At 42.4% G+C, this 25452-nt stretch overlaps 1 protein-coding gene across 1 annotated transcript in view; it reads right to left on the bottom strand.

The window, feature by feature from the left end:
* Positions 1-17779: 17779 nt before the first annotated feature.
* The window catches only part of LOC140212299 (3-hydroxyisobutyrate dehydrogenase, mitochondrial-like), a 151326-nt gene continuing 143653 nt past the window's right edge, over positions 17780-25452 (bottom strand). The window contains exon 8 of the mRNA XM_072283003.1: positions 17780-18574. Coding sequence (XP_072139104.1) covers positions 18416-18574 — 159 coding nt within the window. The 3' untranslated portion in view covers positions 17780-18415. The remainder of the gene's footprint in view (positions 18575-25452) is intronic.

The raw sequence follows: 25452 nt of genomic DNA, 5'->3' as shown, positions 1-25452 counted from the left end.
ACAAACTCAGGCAAGGACATATCCTCTGAACATTGCCATGCAGTCAGCTGAGGGCAGAACCCTCCACTGCCCATCTCCAGGATCCACAAATCACTATCTTAGCCAGCCCGAGGACCAGGTATACTGGGACATCCTCCTCTCTCCGCACCAGATGACCAAAGATGAACAGGGTGGGTCTAAAGTGTAGCCAGAAGGCGAGGAGCCGCTCCCTCTGATATTCAAATAGGGGATCCACGTACATATAGTTCAAGATTTCTTGCATCCCTCAGCAGTAGCAGGGTGCTTGGGAGATCCAAGCATAAACTGGAAAACTTGTAACAGGGCACCCCTCTGTTCCCAGTGTACAAGGGGAGGACATCCTCATAAAATGAGCTCCCTGGGGACCTTCTTCACAGGAGCATTAGACCAGCAATCGTGTGTTTGGCCGAATGTATGCATTAAGTAGCAGGAGAACGTGACTTAGGGAAGGAATTCCAGGGCCTTGGAACTTCCCAGCTGAAGGCACAACAGGCAGCCGTGGCACGAGAGGAATTCAAGTCCGTTTCGGGGGAATTCTCTGCCTTAAGGGTGTATTAGTGATGAGTGCAGGAATCACTGAAACGGGCTGGGAAAGGAAACCCAATTTAAATCTGGATCAGTGTAATCATTGAATTATAAGACCGGTACCAAAGACCTAGACTACTAATCAAAGTTCAAACCCTACTACAACAGCTGGGAAATTTAAATTAAAGTAATTAAGTGAATCAGGAGTTTTAAAAAAAGGTTTTAATATATTGAGATACAGCATGGAGAAGGGCTTCCGGTCCTCTGAGCTGAGCTGCCTAGCAGCCCCCGATTTAACCCTGGCCTAATCACGGGACAATTTGCAATGACCAATTAACCTCTAAACCAGTATGTCTTTGGACCAACCGGCTCCTGGCTCAAGCTACAAAGAACCAACTGTCCTCATTGATGACACTCGTCTCAATGCTATCAACAAGTGCCTGTCAAGGATCGGCCTGTACAGCCACTCCAGGACACACATATTAAACCCCACTAACTGAATGAAAGGAACCACCATCATCCTATGGGATGGATAGCCAGAGAGAGAAACCGGTACATCTTTGGACTGTGGGAAGAAACCGGTGTACCGGGAGGAAACCCACATGGTTGTAGGAAGAACGTACAAACTCCTATCAATCATCAGTCTTGGAGACTATGAAATCACCAGATCTTTGTAAAAGCTATTTGTTACACTAATCTCTAATAGTTTTTTTAAAATTGGCAGTTCTATTGTGATATTAATAACTCGTCTCTTAAAGTCAAAATGTAGCCTTTACCTGGTCTGGTTTGTATGAGACTCAAGACCCATCAATGTGGTTAACTCTAAAATAACCAAAACAGCCAATAAGGTCAAAGAGCAGTTAGGGATGTACAATAAATTCTGGCATCACCAGTCAGGTTCATAACTCTTATAGTAATTTTAAAAAAACAGCATTTTCATCTTTGGTCATCTGGTATGGAGGGAGGCAGAGGGAGAGGAGGATGTCCCAGTATACCTGCTCCTGACCCACATCCATCCTTCTCATTTTCCGTTCCCTATTCTGGTTACAATTGGCCTCAGCACCTAGGGAAGGATGGGTTTTGATTCCCAGATATTTCACATTGGGTGTAAAAATATTAGATCAGAATCACAATCAGTTTTATTATCAGTAACATATGACATGAAATTAGTTTTGTAGCAGCAGTACGGTGTAGGATATAGAAATTAAGTCACATATTGTTATGTACCCTTGGGGTTCCTTTTTGCTGTGGACGGTCATTTTAAGGCACAAGAAAGAACTGAGACTAACTTTTGGAATTCTGCTGAGAGAGAGGGGCAGAGTCTGCCTTTCAGCTTGTGTTTACACTTTTACAAGGACATTGACTACTGCTGTCGTCCTCTGGGTTGCCATGGAAAGACAAAGAGAGAGAGACAGGCAAAGACTGCTTTGAAATGGTGTTCTGGTTTCTCTGCAGCATGTTTACACTTCTGCAAGGATACTGGCAGCTTCTAATTTCTTACAGAGAGAGAAGGGAGGAGCTACTTGATGGACAGCTGGTGTTCAGCAGGGTGAGATAAATAGAAGGTCAGCTGATAGACTGACAGACACATGATTTTGGACACTGAATGAGCTTTGTTGTGCCCACAGAAAGGGTGGGTTTTTGGAGGATCGATCAGTGGCTCTCGCAGTGTGGAAAAGGTGTGACTGGTGGGGAGTTATTAGTGTGTCCAACTCTCGCCTGGGTTGATAATTCCACCACAGAAGAATGGTCCCCTTTGTTGTGGTCACAGTCGGTGACTTCTAAAGGATTTCGGAGGACAACGGGAAGATCAACGGCGTCAGCTCACCTTGAAGACTCAAACCTCTCCCTCTCTCTCTCTCTCTCTCTCTCTCTCTCCATCACTACTCAACTCAATACCACGAACTGAACTGAACTTTACTCATCATCGTAAGACTATTTACGCCTAGACTTGAAGAAGCTTCGTTTTCATATATTTTCACACTTATACATAGCTAATCATTGCTAACCTGTTTTTATATCTGATTTTATATTACTGAATTGTGTAGTTACCAATAAATATTATTAGTTAATAGCAATACTGGACTCCAAAGTGTTTTCCATTTCTGCTGGATCTTCAACCCCTCACAGGGTACATAACAATATAGATTCATAAACAGTGCAAACGAGGAATAGCGAGATAGTCTTCATGTGTTTACTATATAGATCATTTGGAAATCCGATGGTAAAAGGGAAGAAGCTATTCCTAAAAGATTGGGCTGAAAACTTTTAGCAGGACCTCTGAATCTGAGGTCCATGGACCCTTCAGTAAATGGTAAGATTCCGTGGCATAAAAAAGGTTGGGAACCCCTGACTTAGGGTAATCATTTTATGTATTGCCCTGCAATCCTGCAACAAAGTAACAGATTTCACAACGTATATCAGTGATAATTAACCTAGGTTTGGTTCTGATTTTGATTCAACTACTGCTTTGAGGTCTACATGCTCAAGGTGAGCATCTCATAATATTTGAATATTTAATACCCTGAAGGGGTTTTGCTCTCCTGCTTCCAGCATCAGATAGATGAATCATTGAGTTTTCAAAATTCAGAGTTCAAAGTAAACTTATTATCAAAGTACCTATATGTCACCATATACAACCCTGAGGTTCATTTTCTTGTGGGCATTCACAGTAAATACAAAGAAGCACAATGTAATCAATGAAACAACACATTCGGCAAAGATGGACAAACAACCAATGTGCAAAAGACAACAAAAGATACATAAAAAGAAGAAAAAAACAATAATATATAAATAAAAGTAAAGGCATCCGTCAGTCTTGCGAGATCATGGATCTGCGCCTGGAAAGTCCTCACTCTCCAGGGCGCAGGCCTGGGCAAGGTTGTATGGAAGACCAGCAGTTGCCCATGCTGCAAGTCTCCCCTCTCCACGACACCGATGTTGTCCAAGGGAAGGGCATTAGGACCCATACAGCTTGGCACCAGTGTTGTCGCAGAGCAATGTGTGATTAAGTGCCTTGCTCAAGGACACAACACGTTCTCTCGGCTGGGGCTGGAACTCACGACCTTCAGGTCGCTAGTCCAATGCCTTAACCACTTGGCCACGTGCCCACATAAATAAATAAACAAACAAACAAACAAACAAGCAATCAAGCAAGCAATAAATATCAGGAACCCAAGTTGTAGAGTCCTTAGAAGTGAGTCCATAGTTTGTGGGATAAGGTTAGTCTATGATTTGGATGATGGAATTGATTACTTGGTACACAAATTTGCAGATGATATGAAGATAGGTGGAAGGGCAGGTAGTGCTGAGGAAGCAGGGAGTCTGCAGAATGCCTTAGACAGATAGGGAGAATGGGAAAAGAAGTGACGGATGGAATATAGTGCAGGGAAATGTATGGTCATGCACTTTGGTGAAGGAATAAAGGTGTGGAGTATTTTCTAAATGGTGAGAAAAATGAAAAATCAAAGGTGCAGAAAGATTTGGGAATCCTCATGTAGGATTTCCTAAAGGATAACTTGCAGGTTGAGTCAATGGTGAGGAAGGCAAATGCATTGTTAGCATCTATTTCAAAAGGGCTAGAATATAAAAGCAAGGATGTAATGCTAAGCCTTTGTAAAGCATTGGTCTGGTTGCACTGGAAGTATTGTGTGTAGTTTTGGGCAGCTTATCTAAGAAAAGGTTTTCTGGCATTGGAGAGGATCCAAAGTTCACAAGATTGAATCTGGGAATGAAAGGGTTAACATGTGAGGAATGTTTGATAGCTCTGGGCCTGTACTCTCTGGAGTTTATAAGAATGAGGGGGATCTCATTGAAACCTATCGAATTTATTGGATAGAGTGGATGTAGAGAGGACGTCTCCTATAGTGGGTGAGTTCAGGACCGGAGGGCACAGCATCAGAGAAGAGGGAGGGCCATTTAGAATAGAGGCAAGGAGAAATTCCTTTAGCCAGAGAGTGGTGAGTATGCCACAATGACTGTGGAAGCCAAGTTATTGAGTATGTTTAAAGTAGAATTTTACAGGTTCTTGATAAGTCAGGGCACCAAAGGTTACGGGGAGAAGGCAGAAGAATGGGGTTGAGAGGGATAATAGATCAACCATGATAGAATGGTGGAACAGACATGATGGGCTGAATAACCCAATTCTGCTCCTATGTCTTATAGTCTTATGGTTCAAGAGCCGAATGATTAACTGTTTCTGAACCTGCTGGCGTGGGTCCCAAGGCTCCTGTACCTCCTTCCCAATGGCAGCAGTGAGAAGAGAGCATAGTCTAGATGGTGCAACACACATCAAAGTTGCTGGTGGACGCAGCAGGCCAGGTAGCATCTCTAGGAAGAGGTACAGTCGACGTTTCAGGCCGAGACCCTTCGTCAGGACTAACTGAAGGAAGAGCTAGTAAGAGATTTGAAAGTGGGAGGGGGAGGGGGAGATCCAAAATGATAGGAGAAGACAGGGGGAGGGACGGAGCCGAGAGCTGGACAGTTGATTGGCAAAAGGGATATGAGAGGATCATGGGACAGGAGGCCCAGGGAGAAGGAAAAGTGGGGGGGGGCACCCAGAGGATGGGCAAGGGGTATAGTCAGAGGGACAGAGGGAGAAAAAGGAGAGTGAGAGAAAGAATGTGTGTATAAAAATAAATAACGGATGGGGTATGAGGGGGAGGTGGGGCATTAGCGGAAGTTAGCGAAGTCAATGTTCATGCCATCAGGTTGGAGGCTACCCAGACGGAATATAAGGTGTTGTTCCTCCAACCTGAGTGTGGCTTCATCTTTACAGTAGAGGAGGCCAGATGGTTGATGTTTTACCCGTTCAACCAGTTTCAATCAACAATCATCAATGCAAACTAAGGAAATGCAACTTCAAAGTCTTTGAACCATGAGGAATTAAAATTTGTGGGAGTTAAAATTTTTATATAGCATTCTTTTGCTTTTATGGCTGCTACCCCCATCCATCATCTTATTTCTGTCCTGAATTCACCAGTAAACAGAGTATATCCTTAAAGTGAACATCACAGCAGACTGGCATTCATCCAACCATTTTATGTCCTAGAATTAAATGAGCGTAGATATTGAATATTTGTGATCTGTAAACCAGATTTCCAGACAGTTTGTCTTTAAAATACAAATATTCATTATCAAACTTCTGATTGTTTTATTCAATTATAGGAGAGCTGGAAAGTGTACATCACTGTTTAAAACATGCACAACCCATATTTCATCACATTAAATATATATTCGCACAAATTAGTCATATTTACTTGCATCATTTTATCCTAATGTGTTCCAAAGAGAATGATTTGTGAACACACTTTGAAGCTGCATGATGTCGTTGGAGCACAGAAATAAACTTCACCACAGAGGTTCAGTAATGATGTTACTGTGTGTGAATATAAGGAGAAAGAGTGTGTCCACAGGGCCCACAGTGTTCACATCCGTATGAAGCAGCATGTTCAAAGTCCAAAGTAAATTTATTATCAAAGTACGTAAAGGTCACCATATACTACCTTGAGATTCATTTTCTTGTGGGCATTCACAGTAAGTATAAAGAAATATAATAGAAGCAATGGAAGAGTTCAAAGTACATTTATTATCTAAGTACATATATGTCACCATATGCAACCTCATGGTTCATTTTTTGCAGGCATTTGCAGTTAATACAAAGAAGCACAAAAGAATCAATGAAAAACCGCACACAAGATGGACAAGTGACCAATACGCAAATACAAAAAGAAAAAAACAAATGACAATAATAAATATATGAGCAATAAATATCGAGAAACACACACAAAATGCTGGTGGAATGCAGCAGGCCAGACAGCATCCAAAGGAAGAAGCACAGTCGACGTTTCTGGCTGAGACCCTTAAATATTAAATATCGAGAACGTGAGATGAACTGTTCTTGAAAGTGAATGCCAACCTGGTGGCATGAACATTGACTTCTCTAACTTCCGTTAATGCCCACCTCCCCTTCGTACCCCATCCGTTACCTATTCATCTTTTATTATTATTCATTTTTTTTTCTCTCTCTCCTTTTTCTCCCTCTGTCCTTCTCACTATACTCCTCGCCCATCCTCTGGGATTCCCCCTCCCCCTTTCTTTCTCCCTAGGCCTCCTGTCCCATGATCCTCTCATATCCCTTTTGCCAATCAACTTTCCAACTCCTGGCTCCATCCCTCCCCTTCCTCTCTTCTCCTATCATTTCGGATCTCCCCCTCTCCCTCCCACTTTCAAATCACTTACTATCTCTTCTTTCAGTTAGTCCTGACAAAGGGTCTCGACCCGAAACGTCGACTGTACCTCTTCCTAGAGATGCTGCCTGGCCTACTGCATTCACCAGCAACTTTGATGTGTGTTGCTTCAAATTCCAGCATCCGCAGATTTCCTCGTGTTTGCGCTTGAAAGTGAATTCATTGGATGTGGAAACAGTTCAGTGTTGGGGTGAGTGAAGTTATCGCCTCTGGTTCTGGATGAAGGATAATAACTGTTCCTAAAACTCATGATATGGGACCTGAGGCTCCTGTACCTCCACCCTGATGACAGAAGCAAAAAGAGAGCATGGCTTGGATGGTGGGGATTGTTGATGATGGATGCTGCTTTCATGTGACAGCACTTCTTGTAGACGTGCTCGGTGGTGGGCAGGGCTTTTCCTCTGATGGACCGGGCGTATTTTTTGTAGCCTTTTCCGTTCTTGTGCATTGGCCTTTCCGCGTGGGTCTGTGAAGCAACCAGTCAGGATACATGGATGGGAGGTGTATGGAGGGATATGGTCCATGTGCAGGTCAGTGGGACTAGGCAGAAAATGGTTCAGCACAGCCAAGAAGGGCCAAAGGGCCTGTTTCTGTGCTGTAGTTTCTATGGTTTCTATACTCACCGCCGTGCATCTAAAGAAGTTTGTCAAGCATGCTGTCATAAGTGTTTGAGCAACTGTGTGTGGATGAGTGCTTATGTTTAGTCATGAGTGTGTGAGTTTACCTCATCTCGCTACTACCATCTAGCAGAAGTACGGGAGCCTTAGTTCCCACACCACCAGGTTCCAGAACAGTTACTAGGCTCCTGAACCAGCAAGGATAACTTCCATCACCACTAATAAAGTGGTTACTGAGTGTATATTCTGAAGATCTTTCCACATTACATTTTCAGTATGAGGTTTGCTTGGCAGTAATTACAACTTTGTACTGTTACACATTCAGTAACACACAAAAGTACGAGACCTAACTGTTTCTGGCATGTTAATTGGGTAGCCGGTATGTGAGCACTGAACTGCAGCAACGAAAGGAACTTGCTGTATCGATTAGTGGGGCAACGCTACAGCGAGTCTCTGCATGAGCTTAGTCAGTAACATTTGGCTTTCCACATTTAACTGTGCATCCACAGACTCTGGAAGCTGCTATTCAATCTTCTCCACATGTGAGAGCCAGTCCAAGTATCGTTATTCAAAACATAAAATCTGTACCATTAAATGGGCAATTGAAGATGACGTTAAATAACTCATGGAGGAACAGTTGCGATTTCTTTATGAACGTGTCTGAAAAGGACACATTCCTTCCCAATCAATTCTGACATGAGTATTTTTCAAATTGTCAGCCTTATCCAACAATATTCTGCCTAGACTTCTCGATGCCTCAGTTAAGCAGCCAACAAATTCGTCCTGCCAAATGGTTTCGGCCTGAAACGCCGACTGTACTCTTTTCTGAGATGCTGCCTGGCCTGCTGAGTTCCTCCAGCATTTTGTGTGTGTTGAGCAAATTCTAAGACCCCGCCCGCCAAGGACATTCTCTCTTCTCATCTCTTCCACTGGTGGAGGATACAAAAGACTGAAAATACATACCATCAGGCTCAAGGACAGCTTCTACCCTGCTGTTATTAAACTCTTGAATGGACCTCTTGTATGATAAGGCGGTTTCTTGACCTCATTATCTACTGCACCTAATTATGAACTTGCATTTTATTGTCTACCTGCACTGCACTTTTTCTGTAACTTTGTTTTATTTTTTTATTGATTTAGAGATGCGGCATGGCAACAGGTCTTTCCATCCCAATGGGCCCGTCCTATCCAATTACACCCATGTGACCAATTAACCCACTAACCTGTCATGCAATGTTAGCATTCATTTCTAGGGGACCAGAATATAGAGGGAAGGATGTAATGTTGAAACTTTATAAAGCACTGGTGCGGCCTCACTTGGAGCATTAGAGCAGCTTTGGGCCCCTTAACTTTGAAAGGATGTGCTGAAACGGTAGAGGGTTCAAAGGAGGTTCACAAAAATGATTCCAGGATTGAATGGCTTGTCATATGAAGAGTGTCTGATGGCTCTGGGCCTGTATTCAGAAGAATGAGGGGTGACCTCATTGAAATCTATCAAATGGTGAAAGGCCTTGATAGAGTGGATGTGGAAAGGATGTTTCCTATGGTGGGAGAGTCTAAGACCAGAGGACACAGAATAGAGGGGCGTCCTTTTAGAATGGAGATGAGGAGGAATTTCTTTAGCCAGAGGGCAGTGAATCTGTGGAATTCTTTGCCACAGGCAGCTGTGGAGGCCAAGTCTTTATGTATACTTAAGGTAGAAGTTGATAGATTCTTGATTGGTCAGGGCATGAAGGGATACGGGGAGAAGGCAGATTAGGGCTGAGAGGAAAATTCAATCAGCCATGATGAAATAGTGGAGCAGACATGATGCACCAAGTGGCCTAATTCTGCTCCTAGATCTTATGGTCTTATGGAATGTCTCTGGCATGTGGGAGGAAACCAGAGCCTTAACCCATGCGGTACAAACTCTTCACTGACAGCAGCAGAACTGAACCTGGGTTGTTGCCGCTATAATAGAAATACGTTAGCCGCCCACATTTTATTTTACACTTGTTACACTTTATTCTGCATTGTTATTGTTTTACCTCAATGCACAGTGTAATGATTTGATCTGAGTGAGCAGCATGTAAGACAAGCTTTTCACTGTGTCCTGTTACACGTGACAATAGTAAACCAATCACTACAATCAGCCTTTCATTCCGATCAAACTGCTCTCTACAAATTGTTGCAAGTTATTCAAGTTAACTGTATTCCAACATTGATCCTCAAAGGATTAGCTTCCTCAAAACAATGGTTGCTATTCTAGGCAACTGGAAAGGCACAGGATAAAATCATAGGACCATTTTATTATTCAGCTGAATCTTGTCTCAGTCAACAAAGCAAATGGAGCTGGTGCTCAAGCACTTTCCTGAAGGAAGGAGAAACAGATGGTTAGTTAATGATTAAGCACCAACTGTTCAGAAAAGTTTCTTGCATGAAAAGTTAATTAATCCTGAAAGAAACAATTATTTATCAGTGTATCCACATCATTAACCAACTAGTGCCTTTGTTAAAAAAAATCACAACAGAGCTCTCGCTCAGACAAACTTTGACTTTTATTAGCTTTTAGAATCTAAGAATATTAGAGCTGTCTAACAATATTTTTCAATGCTTTAAATGGCATAACTCACAAACAGGAAGGGAAGCCATTTTATTTTCCTGTTGGGTTGGCTGTCAATAGCCTCCTATCACCCAGTGTAATTACTTACTACCCGTTACGCCTGCTGGCATTTAGGGCAGCAATGAACGTCCTTGGTCATACCATCATACAAAGATGTAGAAGGATTCTTCATTGCTATTTGTGTAACAGTTCTGTTTGACCAGTCCGAGTTTAGATTTGATTATGAGGACACTCAGTCCTCGATTATTGTCATCTAGAAATGCATGCATGCATTAAGAAATGATACAATGTTCCTCCAGAGTGATATCACAGAAAAAGGACCAAAGACTAACACTGACAAGACCACATAATTATAATGTATAGTTACAGCAGTGCAAAGCAATACCATAATTTGATAAAGAACAGACCATGGGAAGGGTTAAAAAAAAGTCTCAAAGTTTCGATCGACTCCCGATAGTCCTCGGTAGCAGGCGGCAAAAGGGAGAAACTCTCTCTGCCATAACCCTCCAGGCACCGACAACTGTCGATGCATTGGAAGTACCCGACCCCAGCCGACTTTGAGTCCGTCCAAAAACTTTGAGCCTCCAACCAGCCCTTCGACACCGAGCACCGAGCACCATGCACCATCTCTGCCAAGCGCTTTGACCCGTCCTGGCCGCCGAGCAACAAGCAAAGCGGAGGATTCGGGGCCTTCCCCTCCGGAGATTCAGGATTACACAGTAACAGCAGCAGCGAAAAAGGCATTTCAGAAGTTTCTCCAGATGTTCCTCCGTTCTCTCACGGCTGTCTCCATCAAATCAGGATTGTGTACTGCACCCTACTTGACAGATTACAGATATCATTCACCGGAGTGGTCGCGCAAGCTGCGTCGCACCGCCATCCTCTTCTCCTGCTGCTACAAGTTGTTAGTCCTGAGCTGAGCCCCCGAATCTGGAGGAACAGTGGACCATTCTACCACTCTTAGTCTGGCCTCTACCCTTTCACCTGTTTGGCTTGGGTGACCCAACCAAGAACCAAAGCACAAGGCCCTGACTCCAGCCGACATAACTCTCCGGGTCATTGAGGTATGCAAGCCTCCAAACCACGACGTGGTTGTGGTCCTCTTGGAGAATGACACAGTGTAATTACAGTAGAATGTGTACTCAGTAACTTTTATTTAATAATTTATTTATTATTTGCACAGTTTGTCTTCTTTTGCACATTTGGTTATTTGTCAGGCTTATTTGTGTGTAGCTGTTCATTGATTCTATTGTATTTCTTTGTTCTACTGTGAATGCCTGAAAGAAGATGAATATATGTTGATATATTTTAACTTTGATAATAAATTTATTTTGAACTTCGTAATACTAGCATATTTCTTAATGACTATTACTGTTACCATAATGCAACAGCTTCCCTGGTGGGGCGATGAACTAAAGTGCATTTATTTCAACGTAAGGAACATTACAAGTAAAACAGATGAACCTAATGCCTGGATTACTACATGGAACTATGACGTTGTAGGCCTTACAAAATCTCAGTTGAGAGAAGGCAGGATTGGCAGCTCAACATTCCAGGTCTATGACACAACAGAAAGAGATTTAAAGAGGAGGAGGAGTTACAGTACTCCCAAGGAACAATGTCACAGTGGCACTTAGGATATCCTAGTGGGTTCATGCAGTGAGGCAATATGGCAGAGCCTGCAAATTAATAAGACATAAGATTGAAAAGGGTACAGAGAAAATTTACAAGGATGTTCCCGGGACTTGAGGACTTCAGTTATAGGGAAAGGTTGAATAGGTCAGGACTTTTTCTCCCTGCAACGAGGGAAAATTTGATAAAAGCATACAAAATAGTGAGGGGTTGAAATAGTGTAAATGCAAACAGGCTTTTTCCAGAGGTTGGGTGAGACAAGAGCTAGAAGTCACAGGGGAAGAGTGAAAGGTAAAATATTTAAGGGAACTTAAGGAAACTTCTTCACACAGCACAGAGCGTGGTGAGAGTGTGGAATGAGCTGCCAGTGGATGTGGTGGATGTGGGTTCGATTTCAACATTTAAAAGAAATTTGCATAATTACATGGATGGGGGGGTATTGAGGGCTATGGTCCAGGTGGGGGTTGATGGGATTAGGCAGAGTGATAGTTTGGCACAGACTGGATTGCTGAAGGGCCTGTTCCTGTGCTATAGTGCTCTATAATTCTTTACTATGCTGTGTTTATACTGCTGCCTTCTCAGTCGCCAGCAGATATGCAGGCAGATTATGCAAAAGCAAAGGTTGGTTATAGTTACACACATAAAAGTTGCTGGTGAACGCAGCAGGCCAGGCAGCGTCTACAAGAAGAGGTACAGTCGACGTTTCGGGCCGAGACCCTTTGTCAGGACTAACTGAAGGAAGAGTTAGTAAGAGATTTGTAAGTGGGAGGGGGAGGGGGAGATCCGAAATGAAAGGAGAAGACAGGAGGGGGAGGGATGGAGCCAAGAGCTGGACAGGTGATTGGCAAAAGGGGTATGAGAGGATCATGGGACAGGAGGCCCAGGAAGAAAGAAAAGGGGAGGGGGAAGCCCAGAGGATGGGCAGGGAGTATAGTGAGAGGGACAGAGGGAGAAAAAGGAGAGAGAGAAGAAAATTAGTAACAATAAAAGGTAAATAAATAATGGATGGGGTACAAAGGGGAGGTGGGGCATTAACGGAAGTTAGAGAAGTCAATGTTCATGCCATCAGGTTGGAGGCTACCCAGGCGGAATATAAGGTGTTGTTCCTCCAACCTGAGTGTGGCTTCATCTTGATAGTAGAGGAGGTCATGGATAGACATATCAGAATGGGAATGGGATGTGGAATTAAAATGTGTGGTCACTGGGAGATCCTGCCTTCTCTGGCGGACAGAGCGTAGGTGTTCAGCGAAATGGTCTCCCAGCCTGCGTCGAGTCTCGCCAATATATAGAAGGCTGGCAGACCTCCTTGATGCTAGAGATCTAGATGAGGTAGAATTTGTGCATCCAGGAAGATTTCTTGACATGGTACTTAGATAATTCAATAAGAGAAGGGGACATGACTAGACATTGGAAAATGAGTCTGGTCTGTCCAGGTGATTGAAATTTCAGCAGCAAAGAGTTCTGGGAACAATGATCTAGATTTCAGATAGTTAAAGATCAGGATCAGACTGGACCATGGGTGGGGGGGGGGGGAATGAGTGGTAAATTAGGGAAAGGGTAATTATAATAGCTTTAGCCAGGAGCAGAGAGGATTAGAGTGCGAGCAGTGAGTTATGGACTGGTCCACATTGGATGTATGTGAACTGTTCAAAGGCCAGGGTGTCAGAGTTCAGGACCAACATGTTCAGGACAAGCACGGCAAGGTTAAGGAGCCTTGGACAATAAGACATTTTGCAAATTTAGTTACAAAGATAAAGGAAGCATTAAGTAAGGTTTAGAAAGCTAAAATCGGACAGGGTCTGAAGAATATAAAAGAGACAGGAGAGAATTTAGATGGGAATCTGTATGACTAAAAGGGGCCATCAAACACTTTGGTGAGTGGAATTAAAGAGAATGCTAAAGCATTTTATGCACACATCGAAAGTGGTTTCAGCAGATAAAATAGCAATGTTTAAAATGCATTTAGACAGGGACACAGGTTTTTCCCCCTCAGGTCATGGGGTGAGACTAGAACTAGGTAGAACTAGGATTCACAGGTTTAGGATAAAAGGTGAAATATTTAAGGACAATCTAGGGGAATCTTCTTTATTCAAGAGGGTGGTGTGAGAGTGGAGTGAGCTGCCAGTGGAAGTAGTGGATGGGAGCTTAATTGTAACATTTAAGAAAAATTTGGATAAGTACATGGGTAAGAGGGATATGGAGGCCTGCAGTCTAGATATGAGTAGATAAGACTACGTAGAAGACCAGGCTGGCACAGATTATATGGGGCAAAGGGCCTGTTTCTGTGCTGTAGTTCTCCATGACTCTATATCAGGCAGAAATTGGGAGAGATATAGACTACGTTCGTGGAGACAGAATAAAGTTGGATTAGCATCGTGGACATCACACAGATTGTGGGCCGAAGGGTTCTGTTCTTTTGCTGCAGATTCCATGTATCATCACTTAATCTTGCATATGCCTTTAAGTTTTTTGCTTAGAGTTCAGGATACCTACATGTCAGAAAATGAATTACAAATTGTACGAAATCCAGTACACAAATTATAAATGGCCTTTACGCATCTGTCCATACACTTTCTGGTGCTTTTCATGAGTTATTTGCAAATTGATTGGCTCATTAACACCGTGTTAAAGCAGTTTTCCATGACTAGATTTGGCTTGGACAGAATTCAATTTTTTTCATCAATGAATAGCTAATAACAACATAAAAGCATATTTAAACAAGTACCTCCATGATCAGCATAGCAAAAGATATATGATTTTTTTAGAGATACAGCCCTTCTGGCCCAAAGAGCACATGCCGCCCAATTACACCCATGTCACCCATTAACCTACTAACTGGTTCTTCTTTGGACGTCGGAGGAAACTGGAGCACCCAGGGGAAACCCAAGGGGTTCACAGAGAACGTACAACCTCCTTACAGGCAATAGCGGTCAGTTACACCACCATGTTGGCCGGTAAACGTACATTTTACAGTCAACAAGAAATTTTATCCTTTTTAAATGTTTGTTTTAGATTGCAAGATACTTTAATTTTAGGAAAGAGTCTGCAAGGAAGGGAAAAGATCAATAAAATCCATTAGTAAAATTTGATCATCATATTATTCTTGGAATTGAGAGGTACCAACATATATTAGCTTGCAAAGATCAAGGCTGTCCAGTCTAATTTGGCAAACAATTGAAGACTGAAAGAAATCAAAATGATTACATCTCCACTGTTCTTTGACATCTCAATCCAACGCTTAAAGTCACCTCATTCACCCATTTGAAACAAATGATCGGTTAAAACTCAATTGCAAAGATTTGCCATTTGTTACATGCTCCTGCCGCACTGAAATTTGCCATAGTGGTCCTCCAGTGACACGAAAGATTGAATCTCTCCAATGGTTAGTCTACAATGAGATAGGGCATTGTTGAACAGATTCCACAACCTATGGGCTCACTTTCAAGGACTCTACAACTCCTGTTCTCAGTGTTATTTATTTATGATATATTTATTATCATTTTCTTTGTATTTGCACAGCTTGCCTTCTCTTGCAGATTGGTTGTTTGAGTGTAGTTTTTCATTGATTCCATTGCATTTCTTCTTCTACTGTGAATGCCTGTGAGAAAATAAATCTTGGGGTTATATATGACATAGATGCACTTGATAGTAAATTTACTTCGAACATGAATACTCCATTCCCCAAAGTAAGTTAGTCTAAAAGTAGGCTAGCCGTTCTGACCTTTAGCAGTCAATAGCATATAAGAAATAGCTTCCGGAATGCCAAGCATTGTTTTTTCCCATCATCCTGGCGACAAAAAAAAAGGTACTGCTTTTTCTCATGAACAAGGAATCATTGCTGTCGCTGTTGGACAAGGACAAGAGTGGTCTCAGCAATGATTCCCTTACAATGAAGAAGCCACTTGCCACAGGGTGCCTAGTATCAGGGCTTTGTATGGTTTATGTCATGCCTTAGAAGTATCAGACATAACAGGGATCTAGGAGGAGGCAGGAGAATAGGTTTGAGAGGGACAATAACTCAGCCATGATGGAATGGCAGAGAAGACTTGACGGGCCAAATGGCCTAATTCTACTCCTATGTCTTCTAGGGATGGGCATACCAACATAAAGTTAACAACTTCAGGTGAAGGGAGAATGGAGAGCAAGGCGACTGGTGAAAATAAATATAACTGCAGATTGTATGCGATAGGTATCAGTAGCGCTGTTTTGTTTGGCTGTATTCATGGTTGAATGACAATTAAACTTGAACTTGATTTGTGTACACCAGCTGCTGCAATTCCAAAAGGAATTTTCTTTTCAATCCAAAGAAATAGTTTCCAGGATCTCTGAGGACCTAGCCTGGTCCCAACATATCGATGCAGTTACAAAAGAAGGCAAGACAGCAACTGTACTTCATTAGGAGTTTGAAGAGATTTGGTATGTCAACAGATACACTCAAAAACTTCTATAGATGTACTGCGGAGAGCATTCTGACAGGCTGCATCACTGGTTTGGGGGTGGTGGTGGGGACTACTGCACAGGACCGAAAGAAGATGCAGAGGGTTGTAAATTTAGTTGGCTCCATCTTTGTACTAGCCTACAAAGTACACAGGACATCTTCAAGGAGCGGTGTCTCAGAAAGGCAGAGTCCATTATTAAGGACCTCCAGCACCCAGGGCATGCCCTTTTCTCACTGTTACCATGAGGTAGGAGGTACAGAAGCCTGAAGGCACACACTCAGCGATTCAGGAACAGCTTCTTCCTCCCTGCCATCTGACTCCTAAATAGATATTGAACCTGTGAACATGACCTCATTTTTTAAACATATCTTATTTGTGTTTTTTGCACAATTTTTAATCTATTCAATATACATATATTGTAACTTACTTCTTTATTTATTATTATTTTTTTTTCTTCTTCTTCTTCTATATTACGTATTGCATTGAACTGTTGCTGATAAGTTAACAAATTTCACAACACATGCCGGTGATAATAAATCTGATTTTGATTCTTAAGTGTGTGACTATCCAAGCACATTCAGAAATTCAACATGGCTGCCATTCACAAGAACAGGGGTGCCATGGTAGCATAGTGATTAGTGAGGCACTATTACAACTTGGAGGGTTGGAGATTGGAGTTTAATTCCAGCACGACCTGCAAGGAGTTTGTTCATCCTCCCTGTGTCCGTGTTGGGTTTTCTCCAACAGTTGAGTGATGAACCGGCTGGTAAGTTAATTGGTCACTGTAAATTGTCTAGTGATTAGGCTAGGATTAAATCGGAGGATTGCTCCGCAGCTTGGCTTGAAGGGCCGGAAGGGCCTGTGTTATGCTGTATCTCTAAGTAGAAACCAAAATAAATAAAATAAAACCCAATGGGGGGTATTGATACCTTAATTTACTAAATAGAAAGAGCATATTGTAAAGAAATTTACTGAGTGCTAGTACACAAAAACAGGCTGTTTGACCCATTATTTCTATCCTGAACATCATATATATATTAATCCCATTTACCAGCACTGTATAAATAGTTTATTGGTAATTCATGTGCTAAGTCGAGTCAGGAAACACACAAGTTAGTATATGTAATAATGAAGGAGAATTTGAAGCATGCAGAAAACATCCTCAATTTAAATGCCCCATCATCTATTCCACCAAATGATCTGCAAATTTCCTTCCATTAGTCATCATCATCATTACCATTATGTGTAGTGTCATATGACGCAGGCGATCATGGTCTGTGACCATGATTATTCTTTACAAATTCAACAGAAGCCTTCTTCTGGGCAGTACCTTACATTAGTATCAAATATAATTAGACTGACGGTGAAAGTCTCTTTGCTTTGATAGTTTGTAAAGATTTAGAGGAATATGGGTCAAGCAGATGCAAGTGGGACTAGCTTATTTGGGTAACTGGATGGGAATGGACAAATTGGGCCAAAGGGCTTGCTATCGAGCTGTATAACTCTATGCCTCAATATGTGAAATGACAATGGGTAGCCTTAGCCTGGGTCCCAGTGGACCTGGATCTGAACACAAAACTACCATGAGAGCACAAATTAAACAGACACAATACACTGAGGTCCTGAGAAAGGGTCCCCTTCTGAAACACTGACTGTCCATTCCCCTCCATAGATGCGTGACCTGTTGAGTTCCTCCAGCATTTTGTGTGTGTTGCTCCAGATTTCCAGCATCTGTAGAATCTTTTGTGCCTCAAATTAAACAGATTAAGGTTCCTGTATTGCTGCAAACAAAAACATTAGTGATTGAATCCCACACATGATTAATAGAATTTTATTTCAATTTAATATCACATTAATTTGATATTTAAAGAAATAGTACTTGTCAAGAATTTATAATTGATTCTGAACAACGTATGATCCAGAGAAAGAAAAACCAACGCTAAAATGAAAATCTGTAATATGTCAGTTCTTGGAGTGGAAATGAAGCTCTCAAAACATAAAACTCAAAGTTAGTTCCTTGTTTTTTCCCTCTGCAACAAATCAAAAACCTACATAATATGTAACAGACTCGTACCTCAAAGCTTCCTGGCTATCTTGTTTGCAATCCAGTTTCTAAATGCTTTTATTACCTAATCCCACAGTTAAATAAGCGACCTCTGGGTGAATATTTTCAAAAGCTGTTCTCTAAGAGACTATACAGTCACATTGGGATCACGATTTGCAGCTACAGATTTACTCTGTCCTTTTTATGTTAGATAAGTGAAGTTATTTGACCATTCACGGACAAATTCTCATGACTGTATTTTCCAAGACGCACTTCGATGTTGGACTGGTTTATATATTTTCTTCTTCACGCAGGAACTGAAACACCGAAGAGAAATCTTTCTGCGTGTAGCCTCGTGCACACATCATCCTGTAAATCTGATGGCACAATGATCCCAGTAGTGCCGGGGTTTTAGTGTTTGTGGCAGAATTTTGAGCTAATCCCAGATCCTAAACAGAAGAAAGCAAAAGTTAAAAATGATTTGTTAACCTTATTATGCTCTTCAGATCTTATTTCGCTAGACAATTATCACACTGAAGTAAAAGTTCATTCAAGCATTATGTGAGATATTTCAGGCAAATTATATTTTAAACTACCAAACCAAGCTACTAAAAATAAAATCAGATTGATTTTCCATTTGACTGATACGAAGTGTACAACCTTACACTTAAAGTACGATAAGGAAAGGTTGAATAAGTGGGGGCTTTTCCCTCTGCAGCAAAGAAGGATGTGAGGAGACTTGATATAAGTACAGAAGATAATAAGAGGCATAGATTGAATGGATAGCCAGAGATCCTTTTCCCTGGGCAGAAATGGCTAATACAAAGGGGAATAACTTTTAAGCCTTGATTGGAGAAAAATATAGGGGAGCTGTCAGAAGTAGGTATTTGACCACAGATAGTGGTAGATGCATGGAACGTGCTGCCAGGGGTGGTGATAGAGGCAGATACATTAGGAACTTTTAAGAGAATCTTAATTAGGCACCTGGATGAAAAGAAAGTGGAGGACTATGTGAAAAGGAAGGGTTAGAATGATCTTGTTACTGTTGTTCCTTTCTGTGCCTTGTGGCGCATCAGGCGGCAAAAAACTGAGGCACAAAGGGACTTGGGAGTTCTTGTGCAAGGTTCCCTAAAGGTTAGTTTGTTGGTTGAGTCTGTGGTGGGGAAGGCAAATGCAATGTTAGCATTCATTTCGAGAGGACTAGAATATAAAAGCAAGGATGTAACGTTGAGACTTTATAAAGCACTGGTGAGGCATCACCTGGGAGTATTGTGAGCAGTTTTGGGCCCCTTTTCTTAGAAGGGATGTGTTGAAACTGGAGAGGGTTCAAAGGGGGTTCACGAAAATGATTCCAGGAGGGAATGGCTTGTCATACAAAGAGCGTGTGATGGCTCAGGGCCTGTGCTCATTAGAAGTCAGAAGACTGATAGGTGACCTCATTGAAACTTATTGAATGGTGAAAGGCCTTGATAGAGTGGATGTGGAGAGGACGTTTCCTGTGGTGGGAGAATCAAAGACCAGAAGACACAGACTCAGAATAGAGGGGTGTCCTTTTAGAACGGAGATGCGGAGGAATTTCTTTATCCAGAGGGTGGTGAATCTATGGAATTTTTTATCACAATCAGCTGTGGAGGCCTAGTCTTTATGTATATTTAATACAAGAGGTTGATAGATTCTTGATTGGTCCAGGCATGAAGGGAGATGGGGAGAAGGCAGGAGATTGGGGCTGATAGGAAAAATGGATCAGCCATGATGAAATGACGGAGCAGACTTGATGGGCCAAATGGCCTAATTCTGCTCCTATATCTTATGGTCTCATGGTCAAAGTCTGGAGGTCGAGGCCCGGAGGTCTTTTTAGGGAAAATGAAAAGGTGATAGACAGCATACAGGGAGGTTGTCACCCCAAGGCTACAGGAGACAGATAGATGGGGTGACTGTCAGGAGAGGGAAGGGAGAAATTCAGATAGTGGAGAGCACCCTGTGGCCATCCCCCTCAACAATAAGTTTGAGTACTGTTGGGGGGGGGTTTAGGGTTAGGGTTCTTACCCGGGGGAAGCAACGGCGACTGTGCCTCTGGCACTGTCTGGCCCTGTGACTCAAAATGGTAGGGAACTGAAGAGGCTGGCAGTGGTAATAGGGGATTCTATAGTTAGGGGGACAGATAGGTAATTCTGTGGACGCAAAAATGAAACACGGACAGTAGTTTGCCTCCCAGGTGCCTGGATCCGCAATGTTGCTGAATGCGTCCGCAATATCCTGAAAAGGGAGGGTGAGCAGCCAGAAGTCGTGGTACCTATTAGTACCAACGACCTAGTAAAAAAAAGGGAGGAGGTCCTGAAAACAGAATACAGGGAGTTGGGGAGGAAGGTGAAAAGCATGGATAGTAATCTCAAGAGTGCTGCCTGTGCCACGTGACAGTGAGAATAGGAATAAAATGAGGTAGCAAATAAACGCAAGGCAGCTGTGACCTGTACAAAAGGAACGGGTTGCACTTGTATCCGAGGGGCGCCAATATTCCTGTGGGCATGTTTACTAGAGCTATCAGGAGTGGTTTAAACTAATATGGCAGGGGGATGGGAACCAGTATGATAGAGCTGGGGACGAGCCAACAGATTTACAAGTAGGTGATGGATGTAAGATGAATGGAAGGAAGGATAAGCCAATGATTGGGTATAAATGCAGACAGAGCAAAGAGTTAAATTGTACCACAGAGGCAAAATTCAAAAGGGCAAAGTATGCAGGACTGATGGAGCTGTATTTAAATGCACTTCACATTCAGAATAAGGTTAGTGTCTGATTGCAAGAGAGGGAATTTGTTGAATACCTACGAGATGGCTTTTTAGAGCAACATGTGCTTGAGCCTGCTCAGGGAAAGGCTGTCTAAGATTGCGTGTAGTGTAATAACCCAGATCTTATTAGGGAGCTTAATGTAAAGGAACCCTTAGGAGGCAGCGGTCATAGTGATTGAATTATTGAATTCATAGTGCAATTTGAGGGGGAGGAGCTTAAGTCACATGTATCAGTATCACAATGGAATAAAGGGAATTACAGAGGCATGAGAGAGGAGCTTGCCCAGGTGGATTGGAGGAGAATACTGGTGGGATGTGGCAGAGGCAGAGAAGGCTGGTTTCTGGGAATAGTTCACAAGCCACAGGATAGATATGTCCCACAAAAGAAGTTGTTTTCAAATGGCAGGGCTAGGCAACCATGGCTGACAAGGGAAGTTAAGGATTGCATAAAAGCCAAGGAAAGGTCATATAAGGCAGCAAAAGTAAGTAGGAAGTTGGATGATTGGGAAGCTTTTAAAATCCAACAAAATGCAACTAAAAAAGTTATAAGAAGGGAAAAGATAAAATTTGAGGGAAAACTAGCCAATAATATAAGGCAGGATATCCAAAGTATTTTCAGTTATATAAAGAGTAAAAAGGAGGTGAGAGTTGATATTGGACTGCCAGAAAATGATGCTGGTGAGGTAGTAATGAAGGACAAAGGAATAGCAGCTGAGCTTAATGGGTACTTTGTATCATTCTTCACTGTGGAAGGCATTAGCAGTGTGCCAGTGGTCCATGAGTGTCAGGGAGCAGGAGTGACAGCCATTGCTTTTACAAAGGAAAAAGTACGAAGGAAACTCAAAGGCCTTAAGGTGGATAAATCACATGGACCATTTGGACAACATTCCAAAGTCCTGAAAGCAGTTGCTGAAAAGATCACGGATGCATTTGTCATGATCTTTCCAGAATCACTTGATCCTGGCCTGGTCCTGGAGGTCTGGAAGATTGCAAATGTCACTTTGCTCTTTAAGAAGGGAGGAAGGCAAAAGAAAGGAAATTATAGGCCCGTTAGCCTAAACTCAGTAGTTGGGAAAATGTTGGAGTCTATTATTAAGGATAAGGTTTTGGGGTTCTTGGAGACTAATAATAAAAAAAGTCAAAGTCAGCATGGTTTCTGTAAGGGGAAACGTTGCCTGACAAACCTGTTAGAGTTCTTCGAGGAAATAACAAGCAGGGTAGACAAAGGAGAGGCAGTGGATGTCATTTACTTGGATTTTCAGAAGGCGTTTGATAAGATGCCACACATGAGACTGCTTAACAAGATAAAATCCCATGGCATTACAGAAAAGAGACTGGTGTGGATAAAGGAATGGCTGACAGGCAGTGGGAATAAAGGCGGCCTTTTTTGGTTGGCTGCCAGTGACTAGTGGTGTTCCTCAGTGGTCAGTATTGGGACCACTAATTTTTGCATTGTTTGTCATAATGGAATTGATGGTTTTGTGGCAAAGTTTGCGGATGATACGAAGATAGGCAGAGGGGTAGGTAGTGCTGAGGAAGCAATGCGATTACAGCAGGATTTAGACAAATTGGAAGAATGGGCAAAAAAGTGGCAGATGGAATACAGTGTTGGGGAATGTATGATAATGCATTTTGGTAAAAGGAACAATAGTGCGGACTGTTATCTAAATGGGGAGAAGGCTTCAAACTTAGAAATCCTCATGAAAGGCTCCCAGAAGGTTAATTTACTCGATGGGCTGAATGGCCTAATTCTGCTCCTTGTCTTATGGTATTAAGGTCACAGCCCTGTGATCGGCGAGTCCTTTGGGTTGGCTTGTCTGGAGGTCAGGGGCACGATGTCTGCAAGTCTGAGAGTCCAGAGCCAAGGACTGGAGTTTGGAGGCCCAAGAGCAACCAATACTGTGGTTAGAGGTCTGTCCGTCTGTGTGAGTAGGTGGGTGGGTGGGAAAGGGGCTTGTTTTGCTGTTGTTGTTCTGTTTTGTTGTTTCTGCTACTGCTGTTGTTTGGCTAAACATTGTAGGCATGCTACGTTGGTGCCATGTGATGCCAAAATGCTTCACGTGGTGATACCTGAGGGCTGTCCCCAGCACATCCTTAGGCTGTATTGATTGTTAACATACATGATACATTTCACTGTATGTTGAGATGTACATGTGATAGATAGATAAACAAAAAGGTCTGAATTCTCTTATGTGCCTCAGTAAACAAGTTGATAACATGATGGAGCACAATCTCCACCATGAGAACATACAAGCATTGACTGCATATTGTGACTCAATTGCTTGGCTGTGGCATGACTTAGGATCTGGAGTGGAGGTGGTGTGGGTAGAAGGGTTTACAATTTCCTTTGAACTGCCTAACAAATGTCCTCTTCCAGCCTCCCCTCACTACACAACATCACAAGTGTTAATAAAGAGAAGACCCAGAAAACCGTACAGGGTTCGGAGCACCCAAGATTTCCTAGTACATTAAGCACTGGAAGTTACGTACATGAGAACAAGCAATTAGGCAGGGAAATGGTGTGCTGCCCTTTACTGCAAGAGAGTTTGAATACAAGTATAAGGGCATTTTGCTCTGATTATATTGAGCTCTGCTGTTTTTATTCTATCTTTACTTTATTTAAAATACCGCGTGGAGTCAGCCTTTCCGGCCCTTCGACTCACCCTGCCCCAGCAACCCCCAACCAACCCAATTAACCCTAATGTAATCACAGGACAATTTACAATGACCAATTAGCCTTTGGTCTTTGTACTCTGGGAGGAAACAGGAGCTGCCGGAGGAAACCCATGCGCTCATGGGGAGAGCATACAATCTTCTCACAGGAGTTTGCAAATTTAGCACGCAATATTCCAGATGTGAACTCCGCAGGGCAATCTAGTCTCCCTAACTATGAAAGGATGTACTGTACCTGTGATGACAGGAGTAGATCAATGGCTCACCAGACTGACAAATGGCAAGGTAGGTTTTCCAAATGAAGAAGCTAAGCAGACTGGTCCTATGCTCTCCTGAGTTTAAATCCATATTGTGTTCAGTTCTGGTCGCCACATTATAGGAAGGCTACAGAGGAGATTTACCGTGATGCTGCCTAGATTGGAAAGCATGTCTTAAGAGGATAGGTTGAGAGAGCTGGTGCTTTTCTCTCTGCAGCAAAGGAGGATGAGAGGTGACTTGATAGAGGAGTACAAGATGATAAGAGGCATAGATAGAGTGGACAGCCAGAGACTGGGGCATACCTTTAAGGCGTTTGGAGGAAAGAATAAGAGAAATGTTAGAGGGAGGTCCAATATCTTTTTACACAGAGAGTGGCAGGTGCATGAAATGCATTTGCCAGGGGTTGTAGTAGAGGCAGACACATTAGGGATATTTTAAGAGACTCTTAGATAGGTACCTGGATGAAAGAAAAATGGAGGACTATGTGGGAGGAAATGTTAACGAGTTGGCACAAGATTGTTGGCCAAAGGGTCAATGCTGTGCTGTACTGTTCTATATTCTATGTTCTATAATCCATGAATTAAATTATAAGATAAATGCAGTCGATATGTCCTCTGGCTGTGTCTGTTGAACCCGAGGCCATTTTCTTAAAAAACAGACAACCATTCAAGACAGAGATAAGGAGAAAGATACCAGAAAGTTGTACTACAGGTAGATAGCGTAGTGGTTAGCATAACACTTTACAGTACAGGTGACCTGGATTAAATTCCTGCCACTGCCTGTAAGGAGTTTGTATTTTCTCCCCATGACCGTGTAGGGTTCCTCCACATATTCTCGTTTCCTCCCACAGTCGAAAGACGTTGGTAGGTTCATCGGTCATTGTAATTTGTCCCATGATTAGGCTCAGATTACATCGGTGGACTGCTGGCGGCAGGGTCGAAGGACTGATTCCGCACTGTATCTCAATTTAAAACGGTAGTGAAGAAGGCATAGGAGATGCTTAAATTCATTGGCTGAAGCATAGAGAATAGAATCCGGGAAGTCTTTATGCAACTTCATAAAATACTGGTTTGGCCAAAACCCAAATACTATGTGCTGTTCTGGTCACCACACTATAGCAAGCACGTGTTTACACTGGAGGGGGTGCAGAAGACATTAACTGCTTGGGATGAATTATTTTTAATTAGAGAGACTGGGTAGGCTGAGCTTGTAGATTGAAGAAGGAACTGATAGAACTATACAAATTTATAGGGATAAGATCTGTTGTAATAGTAAAGGCATCCAAGAGCAGAGAGGACAGTTTTAAACTGAGGAGTCACCTAGAGAGTAGCAAAATAAAGTACTATCCAAGGAGTTGTAAATTTATTCAAGAAATATTTCTGCTACCTAAGGAGCCATTGTATTAGATATCAAATAATGGCAACTAGTACAATCACTTTCTTGAAGTAACAAAAGTAGTAACAAAAGGGATGCAAGTCATATAATCTCATTATGGCTAGTGATCATCGTAATGCTATAACAGCACCTGCAACTCAGGTTCAATTCCCGCTGCTGCCTGTAAGGAGTTTGTACGTTCTCCCTGTGACTGCGTGGGTTTCCTCCCACGA

Source organism: Mobula birostris, chromosome 19, assembly GCF_030028105.1.
Source record: "Mobula birostris isolate sMobBir1 chromosome 19, sMobBir1.hap1, whole genome shotgun sequence".
NCBI lineage: Eukaryota > Metazoa > Chordata > Chondrichthyes > Myliobatiformes > Myliobatidae > Mobula > Mobula birostris.
Note: the sequence above shows the minus strand (reverse complement) of the source record. Positions and strands in the feature narration are given on the sequence as shown.